The sequence below is a fragment of the Grampus griseus genome, assembly GCF_964374135.1.
Source record: "Grampus griseus genome assembly, chromosome: 18".
NCBI lineage: Eukaryota > Metazoa > Chordata > Mammalia > Artiodactyla > Delphinidae > Grampus > Grampus griseus.
In genome coordinates, this window is record NC_139012.1 from 1,236,415 (window position 1) to 1,255,168 (window position 18,754).

Below are 18,754 nucleotides of genomic sequence, written 5' to 3' on the forward strand. Positions count from 1 at the left end.
AGTGATGTGTTTCTGTCCAGTGCTGAGTGAAAGGCAAGGAAAGGATCCGGATTCTGACTGGAACCATCTGGTTAGATTCTGGGATAAACTTCCTAGGTCAAGTCTGGAGATGATATAATCGTACTATTCTAGAGGCAGAAAAAACCATCTCTCATTTCATCCTTTTTTGCAAAAAGGAAACCGAGGCCCAGAGTGGTCTGTAAAGATGTTGGCCAGAGATTTCAAAGAAATAATCTGTAATCAAATATCATCACTTCAACCCCTCCCCTCCGCCCCATCCCCGGGGATCTACTCTCAGTGTCCTGAGGTACCAGCTCCCCCCAGGTGCATCAGCTCCCAGGACCCCCGTGAGGGTCCTCAGATGCGCAGGCGAAGATCCCTCCACCCTTAAGAGCCTTCCCTTCTCCCCAGTTCCTCCAAGGACCCAGGAATTCTACCAGCTATTATTGTCAGTTTTTGCAATGTTCTACTTCATTATTTTAAATTCCTTCAATGAGTGATGACAAGAACACTGAGAATGTTAAGATCCAACATGTTTACACTTGTATTTGGAAAGAACTAGTGACAAACTGAGGACCAGATTAGTTATTGATTCCATTCTAAAGAATAATTGAACAGCATAGCCTTGTAGCTTGACTATTCAGAATATGGTGTGAAAATGCTGACCATTTCTGGTTTCTTCTGGGGGCCTTTTATTCGTGGAAAGTCAAACATCACAATAGCGCAGCCTGACCCCCCGCGCTATTACCCCAGGCAACCAAGTGGCCTGCCCGGTCCTGACGTGTGAACGCGTTCACCGGGTGCGGCCGACACCGGCTGTGGGGCTCCCCCCGAAGCGCCCCTGTAGCCCCTGCGATCCCGCTGCAACACTATTATTTCTGAAGACAAGCGCGGCGAGCCTTTACCGATCCTCCACGGCCGTAGCACCGAGCAGGATAAGGTCTTTCTCTATCTGCTCATAGGCTTCTGCTAACTTCCTTTCCCGATCGTGGAGCGCCACTCTGGCGGCCTGCAGCAGCTTATAGATGCCTTCGTATTCTTCCTGCATGAGCCTTTTGTAGGCAACGCACAAGGTCCGAAGCCCCTCCTGCAGGACACAAAGCGGCACTTAACGTAAACTCGAGGGTCACTTTGCTGAATATCACTTCCCAAAGCCTTCCCGACACCCCCCTCCAGCTCGAGTGACTAACCAGAGAACGAGAAGCCAACCCACCCTCAAGGGGCTGGTCTTCTGCAAGTGAAGCGTATCCACCTTAAATATACACAATCATGGTAGATGATAAAGATTTCAAACTAGTAAGCGTGGGAATACAAAATATAAACCAGGGCCGTCGAAAGATAAGACTTGGTTCTTTTATTTTGACAAATGAAGAGTTAACCTTTTTTAGGATAGCAATTAGCAATTTATAGTAAATATCAAGTGATATTTCTTTTTTTGTGTTTTTTTTGGCCACACCACGTGGCATGTGGGAACTTAGTTCCCTGACCAGGGATTGAACCCACGCCCCCTGCAGTGGAAGCTCAAAGTCTTAACCACTGGACCGCCAGGGAAGCCCCATCAAGTGATATTTCTAAAGTGACGCTTTACGTGGGGAGTTTGTGTGACACTTTGATCTTATTTGGGTCTCACTGAAGGAAAACCACACAGTTATTGATCAAACCTATCGGGTCCACAGAAGAGGAAAATAAGAACCTAAGACTAATTTTGGACGTCAGGGCGCGCAGGGCAAGCACACCAGCCGGCAGGGCACCAGGAAGCTGGGCTCTCAAAGGCGCCACACAGAGCACTTTCACTGCGTCAACAGACGCTTCCTTTGGTCACGATGAAGCAACCATCGCAACGGCCCGACTGGCGACCCTGGACGACCCCCTTCTGCTTCCCTTGTTCCTTCAGCCCCAACTCTACGGATCCCCTGAAATGAGCCAGTATCCTACATAATCAGTCCAAATTCTGGGAGAACACCGGTTCCTAAGATTTGAAGGGTTTCCACTATATGAATTCTAACGTCCCATCGCTCTCAGGAACGCTTCACATCTTCCATGTTTTCTCCGACCTCCAGATGTAGCCAAGGGACACGATCATGGTCGGGTTAACAGCTCCTCTTGTCCCCGGAGCTCTCGGAAGCCTGAAGGCGGGAAGGGAGTCCCCGGGAAGGAGCAGGACAAAAGCAGCATCTGTGTGTCCGAGGCTCTGGGAAGGCACTGAGCGCTGTGACCGCCCACCATCCAGACGCCGAGTCCCGTCCCAGGGGAGCAAGCAAGCAGCCCGCTCGCCTCTCTGAGAAGGCAGGTCCCCCTCCGCCCCCGAGCTGTGAAAGCGCAGAGATGTTCTTCCCCTGCATCCTTCCCGGGTCCACGCCCCGCCCACTTCGCTGCCCTCCTGTCTGTCTCCTTTGTGGGGTGGGAGCTCTCAGGCCGCTGGCACTGTCTCACTTCACCCCCGACTCCTTGGCACACAATAATAACTCAGTGACTTCTGCTAAAAAGAGTGGTTGAAGTTGGATCAGAAGTATCCACGGTGATCAAGGTACAGATCGGAGACATGAGCTCGAGCTACAGAATGGATCCTCTGACTTCTCCTAAGAGGTGAAACGCACAGGATATATGTGTATGACTTCATTCTACGCCAGAAAAACTGCACGATAAGAAAGAGGTTTTACGAGGATAGTAATTCAGAGCTGTCCCAGAACATAGAGCTGGTGTGAACGGTCAGCAGAAACTTCAGAAATAAATAGAACCTTGCCTTTAAAAGCAGCTATGGGGCTTCCCCTTGTGGAAACATGGAGTAGAGATACTTTTCTCTATTCTTCCTGCAAAGTATTACTAAAACCCTGGACACTGTATATAAAACAATACTGATATACAAAGCCAGACAAATACACCACAGGGACAGAAAATTACAGAACATTATCCCTTACAAACATATATGCAAAAATCCTCAACCAAATTTTAGTAAACTGAATCTGACAGTATGTCTGAAGGATTATATACATGACCAAGAGGGATTTATCCCAGTGATGCAAGGGGGATTCAACATATGAGAACCAATCGATGTAATATATGACATAAATAGAACACAGGAGAAAAACTCACATGATCATCTCAACAGATGCCAAAAAGCATCTGACAAAGCCCGACAGCTTTTCATGATAAAACCACTCAGTAAACTAGGATAGAAGGGAACTTCCTCAACCTGATAAAAGCCATATATGCAAACTCACAGCCAGCATCATACTCAACGGGGGGAGGTGGAAAACTTTCTCCCTAAGATCAGGCAGAAGACAAGGATGGCTGCCTCTGCCACTTCCATTCAACATGGCGCCAGAGGTCTTAACCAGAGCAATCAGGCAAGAAAAAAAAAGGTATCAAGTTGGAAAGAAAGAAATAAAGTTAGTTCTGTTCTTAGATGATAGGATCTTATATGTAGAAAACGCTAAGGATTCCACCACAAAAAAAAAAAAAAAATGGTTGGAACTAAAAGACGAATTCAGTAAAGGTGCAGAATTCAAAGTCAACACACAAAAAGCGGCTGCACTTCTACACGCTAACTATGAACAATCCTAAAGGGAAATTAAGAAAACAAGACCATTCACAGTAGCATCAGAAAGAATAAAATACCCGAGAATGAGTTAAACCATGGAGGTGAAAGGTTCATAGACTGAAAACTACAATACGTTGCTGAAAGAAATCACAGAAGATCTAAGTAAATGGACAGGCATCCTGTGTTCACAGATTGCAAGACTTAATATCGCACGATGACGACACCACCCAAAGTGATCTACAGGTTCAGAACAACGCCCATCACAACACCAATGGCATTCTCGTGGGAATGGGAAAACCCACCTGAAATTCATGGGGAATCTCAAGCGACGCAGAGTAGACCACAATCTTGTAAAAGGACGAGGCTGGAGGACGGACTCACGTTTCCTGGTTTCAAAACTCACCGGAGAGGGACAAGTAACCAAAACGGGGTGGTCCTAGCGTAAAGACAGACATAGACCAACGCAACAGAACCGAGAGCTCAAAAATGAACAGCTGCACATGTGGCCCAATGATTTTTGACAGGGATGCCAAGACCATCCAACAGGGAAAGAACAGTCTTGTTCAACCAACGGTCCTGACACAAGCAGCCATCCATATGTGACAGAGTGAAGCTGGACCCTTACCTGTCCCACACACGCAAAATTAACTCTAAATGGATCAAAGACCTGAATGTAAGTGCTACCTTATAAAACTCTCAGAAAAAAACATAGGGACAAATTACGATCTTGGGTTTGACAACAGTTTCTTAAATACGACACTAAAAGCACAGGCCACAACAAAAAAGTAAATTGGACTTGATTAAAATTAAAAGCTTTTGTGCATCAAAGGATACTATCAAGAGAGTGATAGACAACCTACAGACTGGGAGAAAATGTTTGCAATTCATACATCTGATAAGGTGTTAGTATTCTGAATATATAAAGAACTCCTACAATTCAACAAGAAATAAAACCTGATTAAAAAATGGGCAAAAACCCTGAATAAGCATTTGTGCAAAGAAGATACAAATGGTCCATAAGCACCTAAAAAGGTGCTCAACACCTTCAGTCATTAGGGAAATGCAAACAAAAACCATGAGTTACCACTTCACACCTAACCAGGGTGACTAGTTAACAAAAATGGAAAATAACAAGTGCTGGCGAATAGGTGGAGGAACTGACACCCTCACGCACGGCTGGTGGGGCTGCGACGCGCTGCAGCCTCTGGGGAACAGTCTGGCATTTCCTTCGAAAGTGAAACATATTGGAATTACCAGGTGACCCAGCCATCCCAGTCCTAGGTACACAATCAAAGGAACTCAGACCGATACGAGCGCACCCATGTTCACAGCAGCATCGTTCCCAGTGGCCAAAAGGTGGAAACAACCCAAGTGCCCACCAACAGACGACGGATAAACACGGTGTGGCACATACAGCGCGTCCACACGATGGAATATTTTTCAGCCACAAAATGGAACGAAGTTCTGAGGATGTAAGAGCTCGGATGAGCCTAGAACCGACGGAGCACTCGCTTCAGAACAAACCGCGAGAAGAAAACCAAACAGGCCACGAGGGAAAGCATTAGCCGCCAATCACTGCAAGTCCTCAGGATAAAGATCTATTTTCTTCAAGACCGTCACAACGTGCTTGTCATTCTGGACGCCCTCCCGCCCAAACACCAGCGGAGGGCTGTGGAGGGTGGTGCCCGCCCGAGGGCACGTGGCCAGGCTTCCCACGGCGCGCGCACGTGGCACCCAGCAGGAACGTGCCCCCCACGAGGGAGAAGAGGCGTGAGGCCGCCGCCCGCATCTCACCACTGCGTTGCGCTCCACTCTGGATCGGATCTGGTCCACCTTGCCTTCTATCACTCGGGGAAATATTGAGGAATCTGCTCCTTTGCAAAACAGATAAATTTCTCCTAGAAAACGAGGAAAGAAGATTTTCATTTAATCACTCTATGGGGAAGACTAAATTATTTTTCAAATGACGCTTTTATTAAAAACAAAACCAGGGGTACCAGCGCTGAGACTGTCGTGGAGATGTCGACTGACCGGTTAACCTGTAAGATCAGGAAAACGTCAAAGCCACAGACCCCCCCACAAAGCCTCGTTTTATTCCGACAAGCCCAGAATCTCAGGAAAGTCAGGAACCAGGAACGAAACTGGCTCCTGGGCGTCCTTCATCCTGTCACTTCCGCCTGCTCCCTGGCAAGGATGTGAGTGAGGGACGAATGCCCTCGGGACCAGGGAGGGGTACGGACGCAGAGGGCGTGGCCGACCCCAAATGGGGTAACAAGCTGCTGGGACACTGGGCGTGACCAAGAGTGGCGAGAAGCATCTGTCGAACGATGCTCCCCACACCTACTGCCCCGGTCACTTCACACGTGTCAGTGCTGGAGGTGCACGCTCCTCCCCCCTCGAGGTGAAAGGTTTTCCCTTCCAGACGGGTTGGGAAGCTCTCAGCTCAGAAAGAACTGCGCGCGCCCGCGCTGACCCACAGGCCGCTGGCACCGGGGCTCCTCTTTCTCGAGGACTCTTCTGGCCTGCAAACCACGTGGCTCTCTGCTGCGGAAGCACCGGGGGGCTTGTCACAGCGGCTGCAGGGCCGGAGAGGGGGCACTGCCGCTGGAACCGGGTTCTGTTCAGCACTTGTCATCAGATAGAAATCACGAACACTGAGCCCCGGCCTGGGGTGGGTACCTGGAAACCCTAGACGCTGACGGCCCGCAGGAAGGAAACCCGGGAGCCAAACCCAGAGCACCAGGAGAGGCCAGGAGGAGGGGGCACAGTGCTGGGGCGAGGGCTGGGGTGCCAGAACCGGTGGTCCACACGGGGATCTGGACAAGGGCCCGTGAACTCAGGGGCAGCATCGGAGCCCACTGTGGGTGGCTCTGTCCTTGGTCCCAGAAAGAACTATCTTCTGCAACATACAGAGCGAAACACTTAAAACACGGCCCGGTTCACGCTCACGGGAGTCCTGGAGTTAAACCCAGGGCAACGTCAACCTACGGCCAGGAAGGACGGTGTCTGCAGTGTGTGTCGCAGGCGTGCGGAGGGGACACGTGGGGCTGAGCTGGGAAAGAGGCGACCGCACGGCCGCCGCCCCCAGTGGGAATCTGAGCAGTGAGTCCAATCCCCAGGAGAAGCCCGCACACCCTCAGGCCGTGACCCGAGGGTCCTGGTCACACGCCCGCCAGCCTGACGGCAGAGTCCGTGCCCGGCACCAGCCGTGACTTCTAGGCAATGCTGTACGTACGGCACCAGATATAGGATAAAACAAGTTTCGTGGTCCAGACAATTCTGAGTGCTGATACCTTCTTGAACAGTAATTCCTTTTCTAGAAAAATCACAGGTGACTCCAAGTAATGGCCTGTGAATGACTTAAATTTTCTCCTGTCTCAACCTGTCATCCCTCTGTACCCGCCGTAGACGTGGGCCGTGTTCAGCCTAAAGACTCTGTCAAGCGGAGCCTCTGACGTGAAAACATCTGGAGTGGAAGGCGACGTTTAACTTGCAAAGGACAAGAGCAGAGACTGTTGGGCCCCAGCTGCAGACCTGCTTTTCCAGTTTTGTAAACGAGTAAGAAGTTAGAATTCCAGAGCAGTGCAAACACACAGGTGAGGTGACCGCGGCCCACGCCAAGCGCCATGGGACCCGGGTGGCTCCACGGCTGCAGTGGCTTCTCGGGGAGAATCCTCAGAAGCTCAGGGCTGCAGGGGCTCCGGTCTCCGTCCCGCCCACGAGGCTGGAAATCAGTGCCTTTAGGGTCATCTCCGGGCAGGTATTACTACTTAGAGAACAACTTGTTTAGTTAAATATTCAACGTCTCTGAGAATTCACTGCTGCCTTGCGGGGTTCTGATGGCCCAGCCTCTCCCCTCCAGGAAGGGGTTTCTAGCGGCGCGAGCGCCGAGGATGTAAGTCCTTCACGTGACCCAGCTGCAGCTCCAGGCCGAGCCACGCTCCTTCTGACGGGAAGTGTCGCTGTTCGTGAAGATTCCACGGTCCACACCTCGGTTCCTGCGCTGTGCGGGGCGGGTCAGGAGAATGTGCAGAGGGGGAGAAGATGGTGTGTGACCAGCTGGCGCACTGCTTCCTGAGGCTGTGGCCACGACTGCCGGCTCACGGACTGTCTCGAGCATGAGCCACGTTTGTATCGGGGAAAGTCACAAGAGACAAAGACGGATGGTGGGACCTTGCACAGTTGAACGCCTTTGTCCTGGATGGACCCCAGCGCTGGCCAGCGCACAGCAGAGGGGGCACCCGCCCAGGGGACTCGTCTCCACACACGACGGGCCGTGTGCTTCCCGTGTCCTGCTGCCCCCGTGGCCACGTGTCCGGGGCAGCATTTACATAAAGACTTGGCGCCCACGGCGCTCACTGGCGCAAGGCTCGTCGGTGGGGACCCCACGTCTGACGGCCTGCTTCGCGGGCAAGGGAGCCACGTGGTCTGAGTGCGAGCTCTGAGATGCCCAAGCGCTGCAGCTCGCGGAGCGCGGTTCACAGGGCCTGGCTGAAAGATGGGCCTTCAGCCGCATGTCCTCAACCGGCTTGGGAGACAAAATAAGGCATTTCCGGTTCCATCGAAAGAGGCTCAAGCAGCCCTGTTACGGGAACTCACTTTGTGGAAAGGAGATCCGCTCGAGCTGAGCGTGAGGACGCTGCTGACGCAGAGCTCTCCAGGCCATACCTGAGGCCGGGTCTGCAGGTTCAGGGCAGCAGCTTGGTTTCACTGCTCTCCAGGCAAGTTTCCAAAGAGAAAAACATAGCCTAGCGCGGTCTCGTTTTAAGAAACGAGAAAGAGTAAGATGCCTTGTCTCTTGGTAAGATGCCACTTGCAAACACGTTAGCAAACTGAACCCAGAAGCATTCACCGAACGCTCGGCAGCGCTGTGCTGGGCACACTGCTGAGTAAGTGTGGCTCTGCATTCAGGACATCTGCAGCCCCGCAAGGGCAGGAGGAAACCAGGAAGGCTTCCTACAGGTGGCCGTGGAGATGTCCTGGGAGAGCTGCACATGAGTAACAGGGCCTCCAGGTGGAAAAGCCCTGCCAGGTAGAGGGCCTCCAGGTGGAAAAGCCCTGCCAGGTAGAGGGCCTCCAGGTGGAAAAGCCCGGGTGGTGTACCCTAGGGGGCGGCCTGGGAAGGAAAGCTGGGAGGCAGCTCAGGGCCTCCATGAGAAGAGCTGGAGGGGCGGCTGCCTGTTTCCATCAAGGACCCGAGCCCAGGAGGCCCGGCAGAGACAGCGAGCACACGAGGGCTCGAGAAGGATGGGGTCGCAGACGCCTGGGCGGGGCCTGCAGGTGGGGACCCAGGAGACAGGCTGCACAGTGTGCGTAAACTGAGGGGAGTTCAGAGCCCCGGGGATGAGTCACAGGACTTTCCCTCGGGGGGGAAAACCAAAGGTGACAACCTCAGCTGAAGATGCTCGGGGACAAACGGGGCGTGAGGTTGAGGGGTTAGTGGTGGTTCATCCATGCTGTAAACAAAGAGAGTAAACAGTTACATCCTTAAAGCTCCCACAGAATTGAGGCATCAGAGTGAAACACAGTCACACTGCATCATTTAAGAAACCAAAGGGAAGGGAATCCCTACCTGCAGCAGATTTGACAATCACACTCATCCTCCTTCTTACTGAGTCAAAGCTCAAAATCTCCAGCAGTTCGAACCTGGAAAAGAGGTTGAAGCACTGCTTTTACTGTCATCCGGCTCCACGTCTCGCTACATCGGGGTGACTACCGGCCCACCCCTGCGTGCTTCACGATCCCTAAAGAGCAAGGGGGGTGTCAGCCTAGGTGGCTGTGAGGCTGCGCCGGCCCCGCTGGCCCACAAGCTGGCTCCCGGGGGGCCCGGAGCACCGAGCGGCGGTTACGGTCTCAGGGGCGCTCACTTGCCTTTCCAGCTGGAAACCAGAAGCCGGACAGCAACGTCACTGCCCTCCCAGGGGTGACCCCATGGCGCCCAGAGGCCCCGAGCGCTTGCGGGAGGAGCCCCAGCTGACCTGGCGGGCCTAGGGCCCAGCAGCCGTTCTGGAGTCAAGGGGCTCACACCTCCGCAGCCTGGGAGTTTATTGTTCTTAGGAGCAAAAATGTAAAATCCAGCTCTTTTGAGACCATCACCACCAAATCTCACATTATTTACCACGTGAGCCGTACCCATAACTGCCCATTGATGTTTATTTAGCAAGGAGAGGTGGATGGCCCCATCCTCTGAATCAAAATCAAAGCAGTTTTAGACTAGATGGTCCCCAAGAGTCGATATGGAAAGTGAAACATCCCCCGTCCATCTGGTCCCTCCAAGGCTACCGCTCAGTGTTTCTATAGGACCCCGAGCTCCACGGCCTGGGGACCTGCTCTGAGAACACAGGATTCCAGGGCCACTTCCGGGGGAAGGGCTTACGTTGGCCCTCTCGTGGGGAGTCAGAGCTCGGCCTTGGGGGTGTCAGAACGTACTAGAAGCTTTGTCAACTCCTGCAGTAAAACTGACAATGTGTGGCTTAACCCCAGCCTGTCTGAGGGCACACCACCACCCAGCTTCTCCAGGCGTTTCGGTGACATTCTTGGTGTTGTTACTGAGAAGAGGGAGAACGAGTTATGGAAGGAGTGCGGAGAACTTGGTATTTTCTCCAGTGAAGGAGCTCTGTAAAGACGACCCTGTCTGCCGTCCCAACCAGGCAGGTCTCACCTCTCGATGTCATTGTCCCTGTTCCGGAGCTCCATGTAATTCTCCTTCAGCCTCAGGTACGTGAAGCCCAACCTGCAGAGGAGAAGACACAGCTGGGAGTTCATGTGGACCCGGATGGCCCTCTTTCGTAGCATGTTTTCCATTTTACACTTTGGGAAAGCTCTCCTTTCGAAAAAGAAATGCTTCCAGAAAAAGAGGCTGTAAACTGCATTGTAAAGTCGGGAAATTATAGCACTGTCTCAGAACGTTCTCCAAGAGCCCAGGGAATGTCGACTTACCCGACCATCTGGCGCACCACACGCAATTAGCTGCCTTCTTACTGGAGGGTATGGACGGCAGCAGGTCTGAGGATTGGTCCCTGTCTCTACTGATCAGTGGGGCTGCTTACAGGTTGGTACCATGTCAGAATTGGAAGGACTCTGGGAGCCCATCAATCTCAGACAGACGCTCCACTTTACTGATGAGGAAACTAGAGCCCCGTTCAACCAACGGGCCACGGGCCACTTCATCTGTAACGCCCCCTCCTGCACCAGCACGTGTGAGGGCTCTGCCCATGTGGGCCCAGGCTGGGAAGGGAAAGAGCAAACGGGCCTGGCTTCTGGACTCAAGGAGCTTCCAGGACGTGGAGGGGGAGACATACACGAACACGGCAACAGCCCTAATCGTATTAGGAAGACACTATGGGACCATGGGGACAGGGTCCCGCTGACCCGGCAGGAGCTGGCAGGCTGAAGGAGAGGCTGCTTGGAGGGTGATCTCTATGACTGAATGTCGGGGTGGAGAGGTCCCGCACCGCCCTCGCATCAGGGACCAGAGACGCACCTCTGGATGCCTTCGACCAGAGCCACCTCGTCAGGCGAGGACGAGATGTACGCGCAGCGCTTCCCTGAATCCGGCGACTTCCTGGGCCCGTCCACCTCGTCGTCGTCCTTCACCTGGATGGTGTGGCACAGACAGACGGCCCGGAAAAACAGCTCTTCCCTCTCCTACAAATGCAGCACAAACCCACAACTCCATGGCGCACCCACTCAAAACAAGGAGACCAAACAGAGGACGGTAAACAACAGCGCCGGGCCTGCAGCCCTGGGGGTCAGGGAGTCTTAGTTCCACCTCTGGCGGTGGCAGCGGAGTCCGGCTGCCTTTCCTCCGCTCTCGCGGTCCAGACGAAAACGGACACGGACCTCAGGGAGGCCGTGGGTTCAAGGCCACAAGAAGAGACGGGCCTGCGATCCCCGGGTTCCCGGAAGCCGTCCCGCGCCCTGGGGTGTGACCGAAACTGAGGGGGCCAAGAAGGGCTGGGCTGGCCTCGCGCAGGCCAGGTGGGCAGCTGAGGCAGGTGCGACGCCCCGCAAGGCCACAGACCACCAGGCCCTCCCCCGAGGCTCGGGGATGAAGAGGCCGTTTCTGCACCACCAGAGGCACGCGCGCACCGGCTCCCAAGAGGCCGCTGAAGCAGAGCTGACTCAGGCCCCCTCAGTCCCCTGGGGCTCCATGCAGGCCACCAAAGCTTCCGGAACGGTCTCCTGGGCGACTGCCGCCGAGGGTCACGGCCCTCCTGGAGCCACAGAGCCAGTGTGTGCGTGTGTGCGTGTGTGTGTGTGTGTGTGTGCGCGCAGGTGTGTGTCCGTGTCCATGTGTGAGCGTGTATGTATGTGTGAGCACGTGTGTGCCTTGTGGCTGTGTGCAGGTGTGTGTCTGCGTCTGAGCACGTGTGTGCCTTGTGTGTGTGCAGGTGTGTGTCCATGTGTCTCTGTGCAGATGTGTGTGTCTGTGAGCATGTGTGTGCCCGTGTCTGTGTGTCTGTGAGCACGTGTGTGCCTGTGTCTGTGTGTCTGTGAGCACGTGTGTGCCCGTGTCTGTGTGTGTGTGTGCCCGTGTCTGTGTGCGAGTGTGTGTCTGTGTGTCCGTGTGTGAGCACTCATGGTCTGCAGGGCCCTCTAGTCTCAGCCCACGGTTTCCCCACCTGGCCACGTGAAGATAGCTGCCCCAACCCTGATGTGACGGCCAGATGCACCTGGGGACGCCTGTGCAGATGGGGACACTCACAGTTCTTGCCCCCCCGAGTCGCCGGAGGGCAGCATCTGTCCTGGACCCCAGGACAGGAGGTGCCCCTGGTCCCTCGCGTGACCCGCCCGTGGCCAGGTGGCAGCAGGACGCACGGCCAGGAGTACAGCCACCTACCCGCCCGCCGGCGCCCGGGGAGGCGTCAATCATGTCGATGGCAGCGGCGGCGGGGAGCACCTGTCCGTTGCAGACGGCGTGCGGCACATACACGTGGCCCTCCACACAGCACTCCTTGAACTCCATGTTGTTCTCGGTGAGGGTGCCCGTCTTGTCCGTGAACACGTACTCCACCTGTGGACATGACTCAGCTGGGAGCTGCTGCCCCTCGAGGGCCCTCGGACCCCCCCCAAGGCAGCCTCGTCCGAACGAAGCGATTTCCAAGGCTTTCACCCAATCCCGCTGCCTCCCCGGCCGGACGGTGAGCACACTGGCCGTCCCCGCCCGAAGCTCCGTGCATGCGAGCATCTGGACACAGCCTGGCTCCGGGGGCCGAGGGGGGACTTTCTACACTTTTCTCCTTCCATCTCATAGAAAGACAGAGACGCGGCAGGGGTTGGGGGCTTGGTCTTGGATCCGATCTGACCAAAAAATCAAGGGTACGGGTGGGATGAGCTTATCCCATAAGGCCTGGGAGGTCCAAGCCTGCAGCATTGCTTAAGGGTTGGAAGATGACAGAATTCAAACAAGTCAAGGGACCAAAATCTCTGATAGAAAACTGTGGCAAGTGTGAAAACTACACGGAGTTTTAAACCCTGGATCTCGATGAACTGAAAGAAGGTGGGGATCCCGGACCCTGTGGGCTGTGGGGAACCTCATGAGCTGTGGGGAACACGGGTCCCCCCTGAGCCCCCACCGTCGGCTATCAGAGATCCGCGGGCCCGGGAGGGGGTGGAGGGTCCCGGCGAGTCCCCGCTCCACCCATCCCGCTGGGCTCCTGCTCGCGGGCTCCCACCCGCATGTTCCGTCCGCGGGACACGCTGCAGGGCGGGTACCTGTTACTACGCCCACTTTACAGGTCAAGAGCTGCCAGTGCAGAGCCCAGGCCGCGAGCTGTCAGCCTGGAGCAGGGGTGCAGTGGAGGGGTTCTGAACTCTACACCGCGAGACTGAAACTCAGGTCTCACTCTGCCCACCCTGACGATGATGACCGGGGCCGTGAGGACCGAGGAGATGGGACGGGACAGCCGAGGGCAGCCCCTGTGAGCAGGCTCGCTGCTAACTCTCCCTTGAAACCCAGAATCAGCACCACTTAGAAAGGCCACGATGAGCTTATGGCAGTGAGTTAATGTGATGAGTCTGCACAACTCGTAAACCCAGAGCACCCCGCACTGTCACATAAAGTTAAAAAGCCACTTTGCCGCCCTCTGTGCACGAGCTGAAATGGAAACGTTCCCATCTGACCATCCTGATGACCTGCCTGCGTGATAAGAATCACGTAGCTTCTAGAAACCTGGGGACATAAAAGAGAGGGGCTCAACGGCCAGCCAGTGAGAGAAGACAATTCAGGAGACCTGACCTGTCCTAGCTCTTCGTTTAAATCCGAGGTGTTAACCAGAGGCCCTTCACCCGTTTCCTCGTCAAACATTTCTTCGTCCCAGGTGATGAAGTAGGAGCCGAGGAACTTCTGCATCTCCACGGTGACGTACATGGACACGGGGATGATGTAGTTGAAGAGGACCATGAAGGCGAGGAAGTCCGTGAAGGCTCTGAGGAGCTAGAGAAGGCGTGTGACCCCGCCGCCCGCAGCATCACACGGCTCAGTGTGATCCCCCCCGCCGCCCGCAGCATCACACGGCTCAAAGTGTGATCCCCCCCGCCGCCCGCAGCATCACGACGGCTCAAAGTGTGATCCCCCCCGCCGCCCGCAGCATCACACGGCTCAAACCTCACAGTCAGTCCGTGAAGGCTCTGAGGAGCTAGAGAAGGCGTGTGACCCCGCCGCCCGCCAGCATCACGACGGCTCAAAGTGTGATCCCCCCCGCCGCCCGCAGCATCACACGGCTCAGTGTGATCCCCCCTGCCGCCCGCAGCATCACACGGCTCAAAGTGTGATCCCCCCCGCCGCCCGCAGCATCACGACGGCTCAGTGTGATCCCCCCCGCCGCCCGCCAGCATCACACGGCTCAAACCTCAGAGTCAGTCCGTGAAGGCTCTGAGGAGCTAGAGAAGGCGTGTGACCCCGCCGCCCGCAGCATCACGACGGCTCAGTGTGATCCCCCCCGCCGCCCGCAGCATCACACGGCTCAGTGTGATCCCCCCTGCCGCCCGCAGCATCACACGGCTCAAAGTGTGATCCCCCCCGCCGCCCGCCAGCATCACACGGCTCAAAGTGTGATCCCCCCTGCCGCCCGCAGCATCACACGGCTCAAAGTGTGATCCCCCCTGCCGCCCGCCAGCATCACACGGCTCAGTGTGATCCCCCCCGCCGCCCGCCAGCATCACACGGCTCAGTGTGATCCCCCCCGCCGCCCGCCAGCATCACACGGCTCAGTGTGATCCCCCCTGCCGCCCGCAGCATCACACGGCTCAAAGTGTGATCCCCCCCGCCGCCCGCCAGCATCACACGGCTCAAAGTGTGATCCCCCCCGCCGCCCGCCAGCATCACACGGCTCAAACCTCAGAGTCAGTCCGTGAAGGCTCTGAGGAGCTAGAGAAGGCGTGTGACCCCGCCGCCCGCCAGCATCACGACGGCTCAAAGTGTGATCCCCCCTGCCGCCCGCAGCATCACGACGGCTCAAAGTGTGATCCCCCCCGCCGCCCGCCAGCATCACACGGCTCAAAGTGTGATCCCCCCTGCCGCCCGCCAGCATCACACGGCTCAAAGTGTGATCCCCCCTGCCGCCCGCAGCATCACACGGCTCAAAGTGTGATCCCCCCTGCTGCCCGCAGCATCACGACGGCTCAAAGTGTGATCCCCCCCGCCGCCCGCCAGCATCACGACGGCTCAAAGTGTGATCCCCCCTGCCGCCCGCCAGCATCACACGGCTCAAACCTCACAGTCAGTCCGTGAAGGCTCTGAGGAGCTAGAGAAGGCGTGTGACCCCGCCGCCCGCCAGCATCACGACGGCTCAAAGTGTGATCCCCCCTGCCGCCCGCAGCATCACGACGGCTCAAAGTGTGATCCCCCCTGCCGCCCGCCAGCATCACACGGCTCAGTGTGATCCCCCCCGCCGCCCGCCAGCATCACACGGCTCAGTGTGATCCCCCCTGCCGCCCGCAGCATCACACGGCTCAAAGTGTGATCCCCCCCGCCGCCCGCCAGCATCACACGGCTCAAAGTGTGATCCCCCCCGCCGCCCGCCAGCATCACACGGCTCAAACCTCAGAGTCAGTCCGTGAAGGCTCTGAGGAGCTAGAGAAGGCGTGTGACCCCGCCGCCCGCCAGCATCACGACGGCTCAAAGTGTGATTCCCCCCTGCCGCCCGCCAGCATCACGACGGCTCAGTGTGATCCCCCCTGCCGCCCGCAGCATCACACGGCTCAAACCTCACAGTCAGTCCGTGAAGGCTCTGAGGAGCTAGAGAAGGCGTGTGACCCCGCCGCCCGCCAGCATCACGACGGCTCAGTGTGATCCCCCCCGCCGCCCGCAGCATCACACGGCTCAAACCTCACAGTCAGTCCGTGAAGGCTCTGAGGAGCTAGAGAAGGCGTGTGACCCCGCCGCCCGCCAGCATCACACGGCTCAGTGTGATCCCCCCCGCCGCCCGCAGCATCACACGGCTCAAAGTGTGATCCCCCCTGCCGCCCGCCAGCATCACACGGCTCAAAGTGTGATCCCCCCTGCCGCCCGCAGCATCACACGGCTCAAACCTCACAGTCAGTCAGTGAAGGCTCTGAGGAGCTAGAGAAGGCGTGTGACCCCGCCGCCCGCCAGCATCACGACGGCTCAAACCTCAGTCAGTCAGGCACAGCTTAACAAGTGCTGTTTCTAAACCAAGTGCTTCAAACCCAAAGGTAAAGGCCACTGGGGCAGTGGGGGCCGTCAGCTTTGTCTCCCGCACCCGACTTTAGCACCGTGGCAGGCCTGGGACAGGAGCTGCCCGACATCGGCGCTGCTGGGGGGTGGGGGGCGTGGCGGGGGGTGTGAGTCACACTCAGAGGCAGCGGGGAGCGGGGGTGGGTCTCCAGCTGAGAGCCCGCAGGACGCTGTATACTGTGATTACTGCAAGTTTCCCTCGAGAGTCTGATAAACGACCGAATTTAGGGGTCTGTACAAAGGGTGCTTCTGTATAGTTTTATCCTTATTCTGAGCCATTTGTCTCATGGGAGGCCGGACTGAACACAGGAAGGAAGTGGGGGCCAGGCTGGAACCTGCACACGGCCCTGCTCTGAGCTGAGCGGATCCAGGTCTGGATTTGCACACCGCTCAGGTGGACGCAGTAGGCCCAGCAGGAGACTGCACTGCTTTAAGCAGAGGACATGTCATCAAATTAACTCACTGGTTTGGGGGAAAACATTTTTGATAAATAGGAGTACGTAAAAATGAAGCCAATTCTTATTGTAATTTCCCATCGTCATCGAGACGCTCCTTTTATCCATCTATTACCTAATTAGGGACCGTGTATCTCACCAATAGCAGCTATTCAGCCCCCCTTATAATACAGGTCACCGCGCTGAGTCTTAGGTGTTCAGGGTGTGTCCTTATGAATCTAGGATGGAAGCCGATACCTTTTCAGACTCGACTATTCAAATACCCAAAGAAGGAGGCTCAACCAGTGTCTACAGCCGCAGGGCCGGGGCGGGGGCAGGCAGCCGACAACCTTCACTATCAATGAGCGCGGCGTCTGCTACAAAGATTTCATCAGCCTAGACCTCATCCGGTCTCCCCGCGTTTCCATAGCGACAGCCTGCGGAGTCCCTTTCCATACCAGGTTCCTCTGTCTTTCTGCCTCTGTCTTCTGGTTGTACCACGGCTCATCTCGGAACGGCTCGCTCTGCCACACGTACTTCATGACGGTATTAATGAGCGCTTTGCTGATGAGGATGCAGAGGTACACGATGAGGAATACATTCATTGATCTGAAACACAAGACAGCGGGGGTGACTGAGCTCCCGCTCCCCGAGGAATCCTGAGCTGGGCGTCGCCTTTCTCACAAACGTCAGCATGAACATGTTGTGAACAGACAGCAACGGCACAACAGGACGCCCCCGCCCCGACGAACTGTCAGGGTAAAAGTGAAAATGCGAACCCGTCTACATCCGAGCACACGCCGTGGGCACTGGCGTGTGTCCTGCGGCCACCTGGGAAAGTGCTGAGGGCAGGGAACGCCTACAGACAGGAGGGCACAGCCTGGCTCACAGGGCTTCTGCATGGTCTAGGACTCTTAATTCAAAGAACACCCAGAAATCAATTTCTTCTACCATGGAGCACCAGCCAGTGAGTTCCAAACTTGGAGATTATCACCACGAAGGAAGGGGGGAGGGAGGGAGGGAGCGAGTGCCCTCCGCACAGGAAAAGTGCTGAATCCTTAGCCGGTATCTTAGGAGCTTATGAAGAAGGTTTGGTTTTCCAATATCTATTTCTGAAACCAATTTGTCAGTGCAGACATCTGGAAACTAAGCATTCTTCTTTAGTAAGAACCAACTGTCCAAGTTCATATCTGATGCAGCCACAGATGGACAGAGACCCAGGATCACATTTCAAGGTCGACTTGCCAGGAGCAGACAGACGATGCCTCAACAGTCTCCCCACAGATCACCCAGGAGCCCGGAGCGCTTCATTACGCTACACGAGGACACTCAGTTGTACGCTTCAAGTTAAGGACACACTTTAGCGAGAGGCAAAGAAGACATCATTCTGGGCCATGTTTTCTTACAAATTCAACTGTGTCCTTGACATTATCAGGATTTTACCATTTAATGAAAAGAAGACTGTTCCCTCTGCTAATGCTTTCCTCACTGAACCCGTATCAGAAAAGTGACTGAACTTTCACTTTTTCATGAAATGGTGGGAGGAGATGCTGGGCACCCACAACGGACCTTGACCCGGAACTCCAGGTGTCCACGCGCGGGCGGGAGCCTGCAGACGTGGCTGAGGGTGCGTGGCCACTTACGTCTCCACAAAGTAACGCTGTCAATCTAAGGTCTAAATAACCCGCTTGACTGTCCATCAGATCCCATGAAGGAGTTGCTAGTAAGACTAAGAGGAAAATGGTTCCCCATCTGCGGGGGTTTGCGACAGTGGGAAGCCACGGATGAGTTTTTACACGTTTCGAACCACGGGGCAATCAGCTTACTTTTCGACAGCAGATCGCTTCTGGGATTTCGACTGATAATTCAGCGCCATCTTGGTTTCCATGCCCGTGTAAACAGCAACACCTATAAAGTACAGAGCGGATGTTAGAACAACACCACAACGGTGTCCTGCTCTACATCGTGAAGTATGCACAGCTACGATAAAAATGAAATTCTGGACAAAACGGGTCATATTTTAAATTCTTCTAGGCAAGCTAGCTGTTCATAAAAAGTCACACAGCATTCTTCAGACCA

General features: G+C 55.4%; 1 protein-coding gene across 1 annotated transcript in view; it reads right to left on the minus strand.

The window, feature by feature from the left end:
* Positions 1 to 18,754, minus strand: part of ATP11A (ATPase phospholipid transporting 11A) — a gene marked incomplete at both ends in the record, with an annotated part of 84,473 nt that overhangs the window by 18,358 nt on the left and 47,361 nt on the right. Inside the window, 9 exons of the mRNA XM_082675351.1 lie at positions 906 to 1,087; positions 5,336 to 5,439; positions 9,114 to 9,187; positions 10,203 to 10,274; positions 11,025 to 11,188; positions 12,384 to 12,557; positions 13,782 to 13,979; positions 17,134 to 17,284; positions 18,502 to 18,583. Of these exons, the coding sequence (XP_082531477.1) occupies positions 906 to 1,087; positions 5,336 to 5,439; positions 9,114 to 9,187; positions 10,203 to 10,274; positions 11,025 to 11,188; positions 12,384 to 12,557; positions 13,782 to 13,979; positions 17,134 to 17,284; positions 18,502 to 18,583 (1,201 nt within the window). The remainder of the gene's footprint in view (positions 1 to 905; positions 1,088 to 5,335; positions 5,440 to 9,113; positions 9,188 to 10,202; positions 10,275 to 11,024; positions 11,189 to 12,383; positions 12,558 to 13,781; positions 13,980 to 17,133; positions 17,285 to 18,501; positions 18,584 to 18,754) is intronic.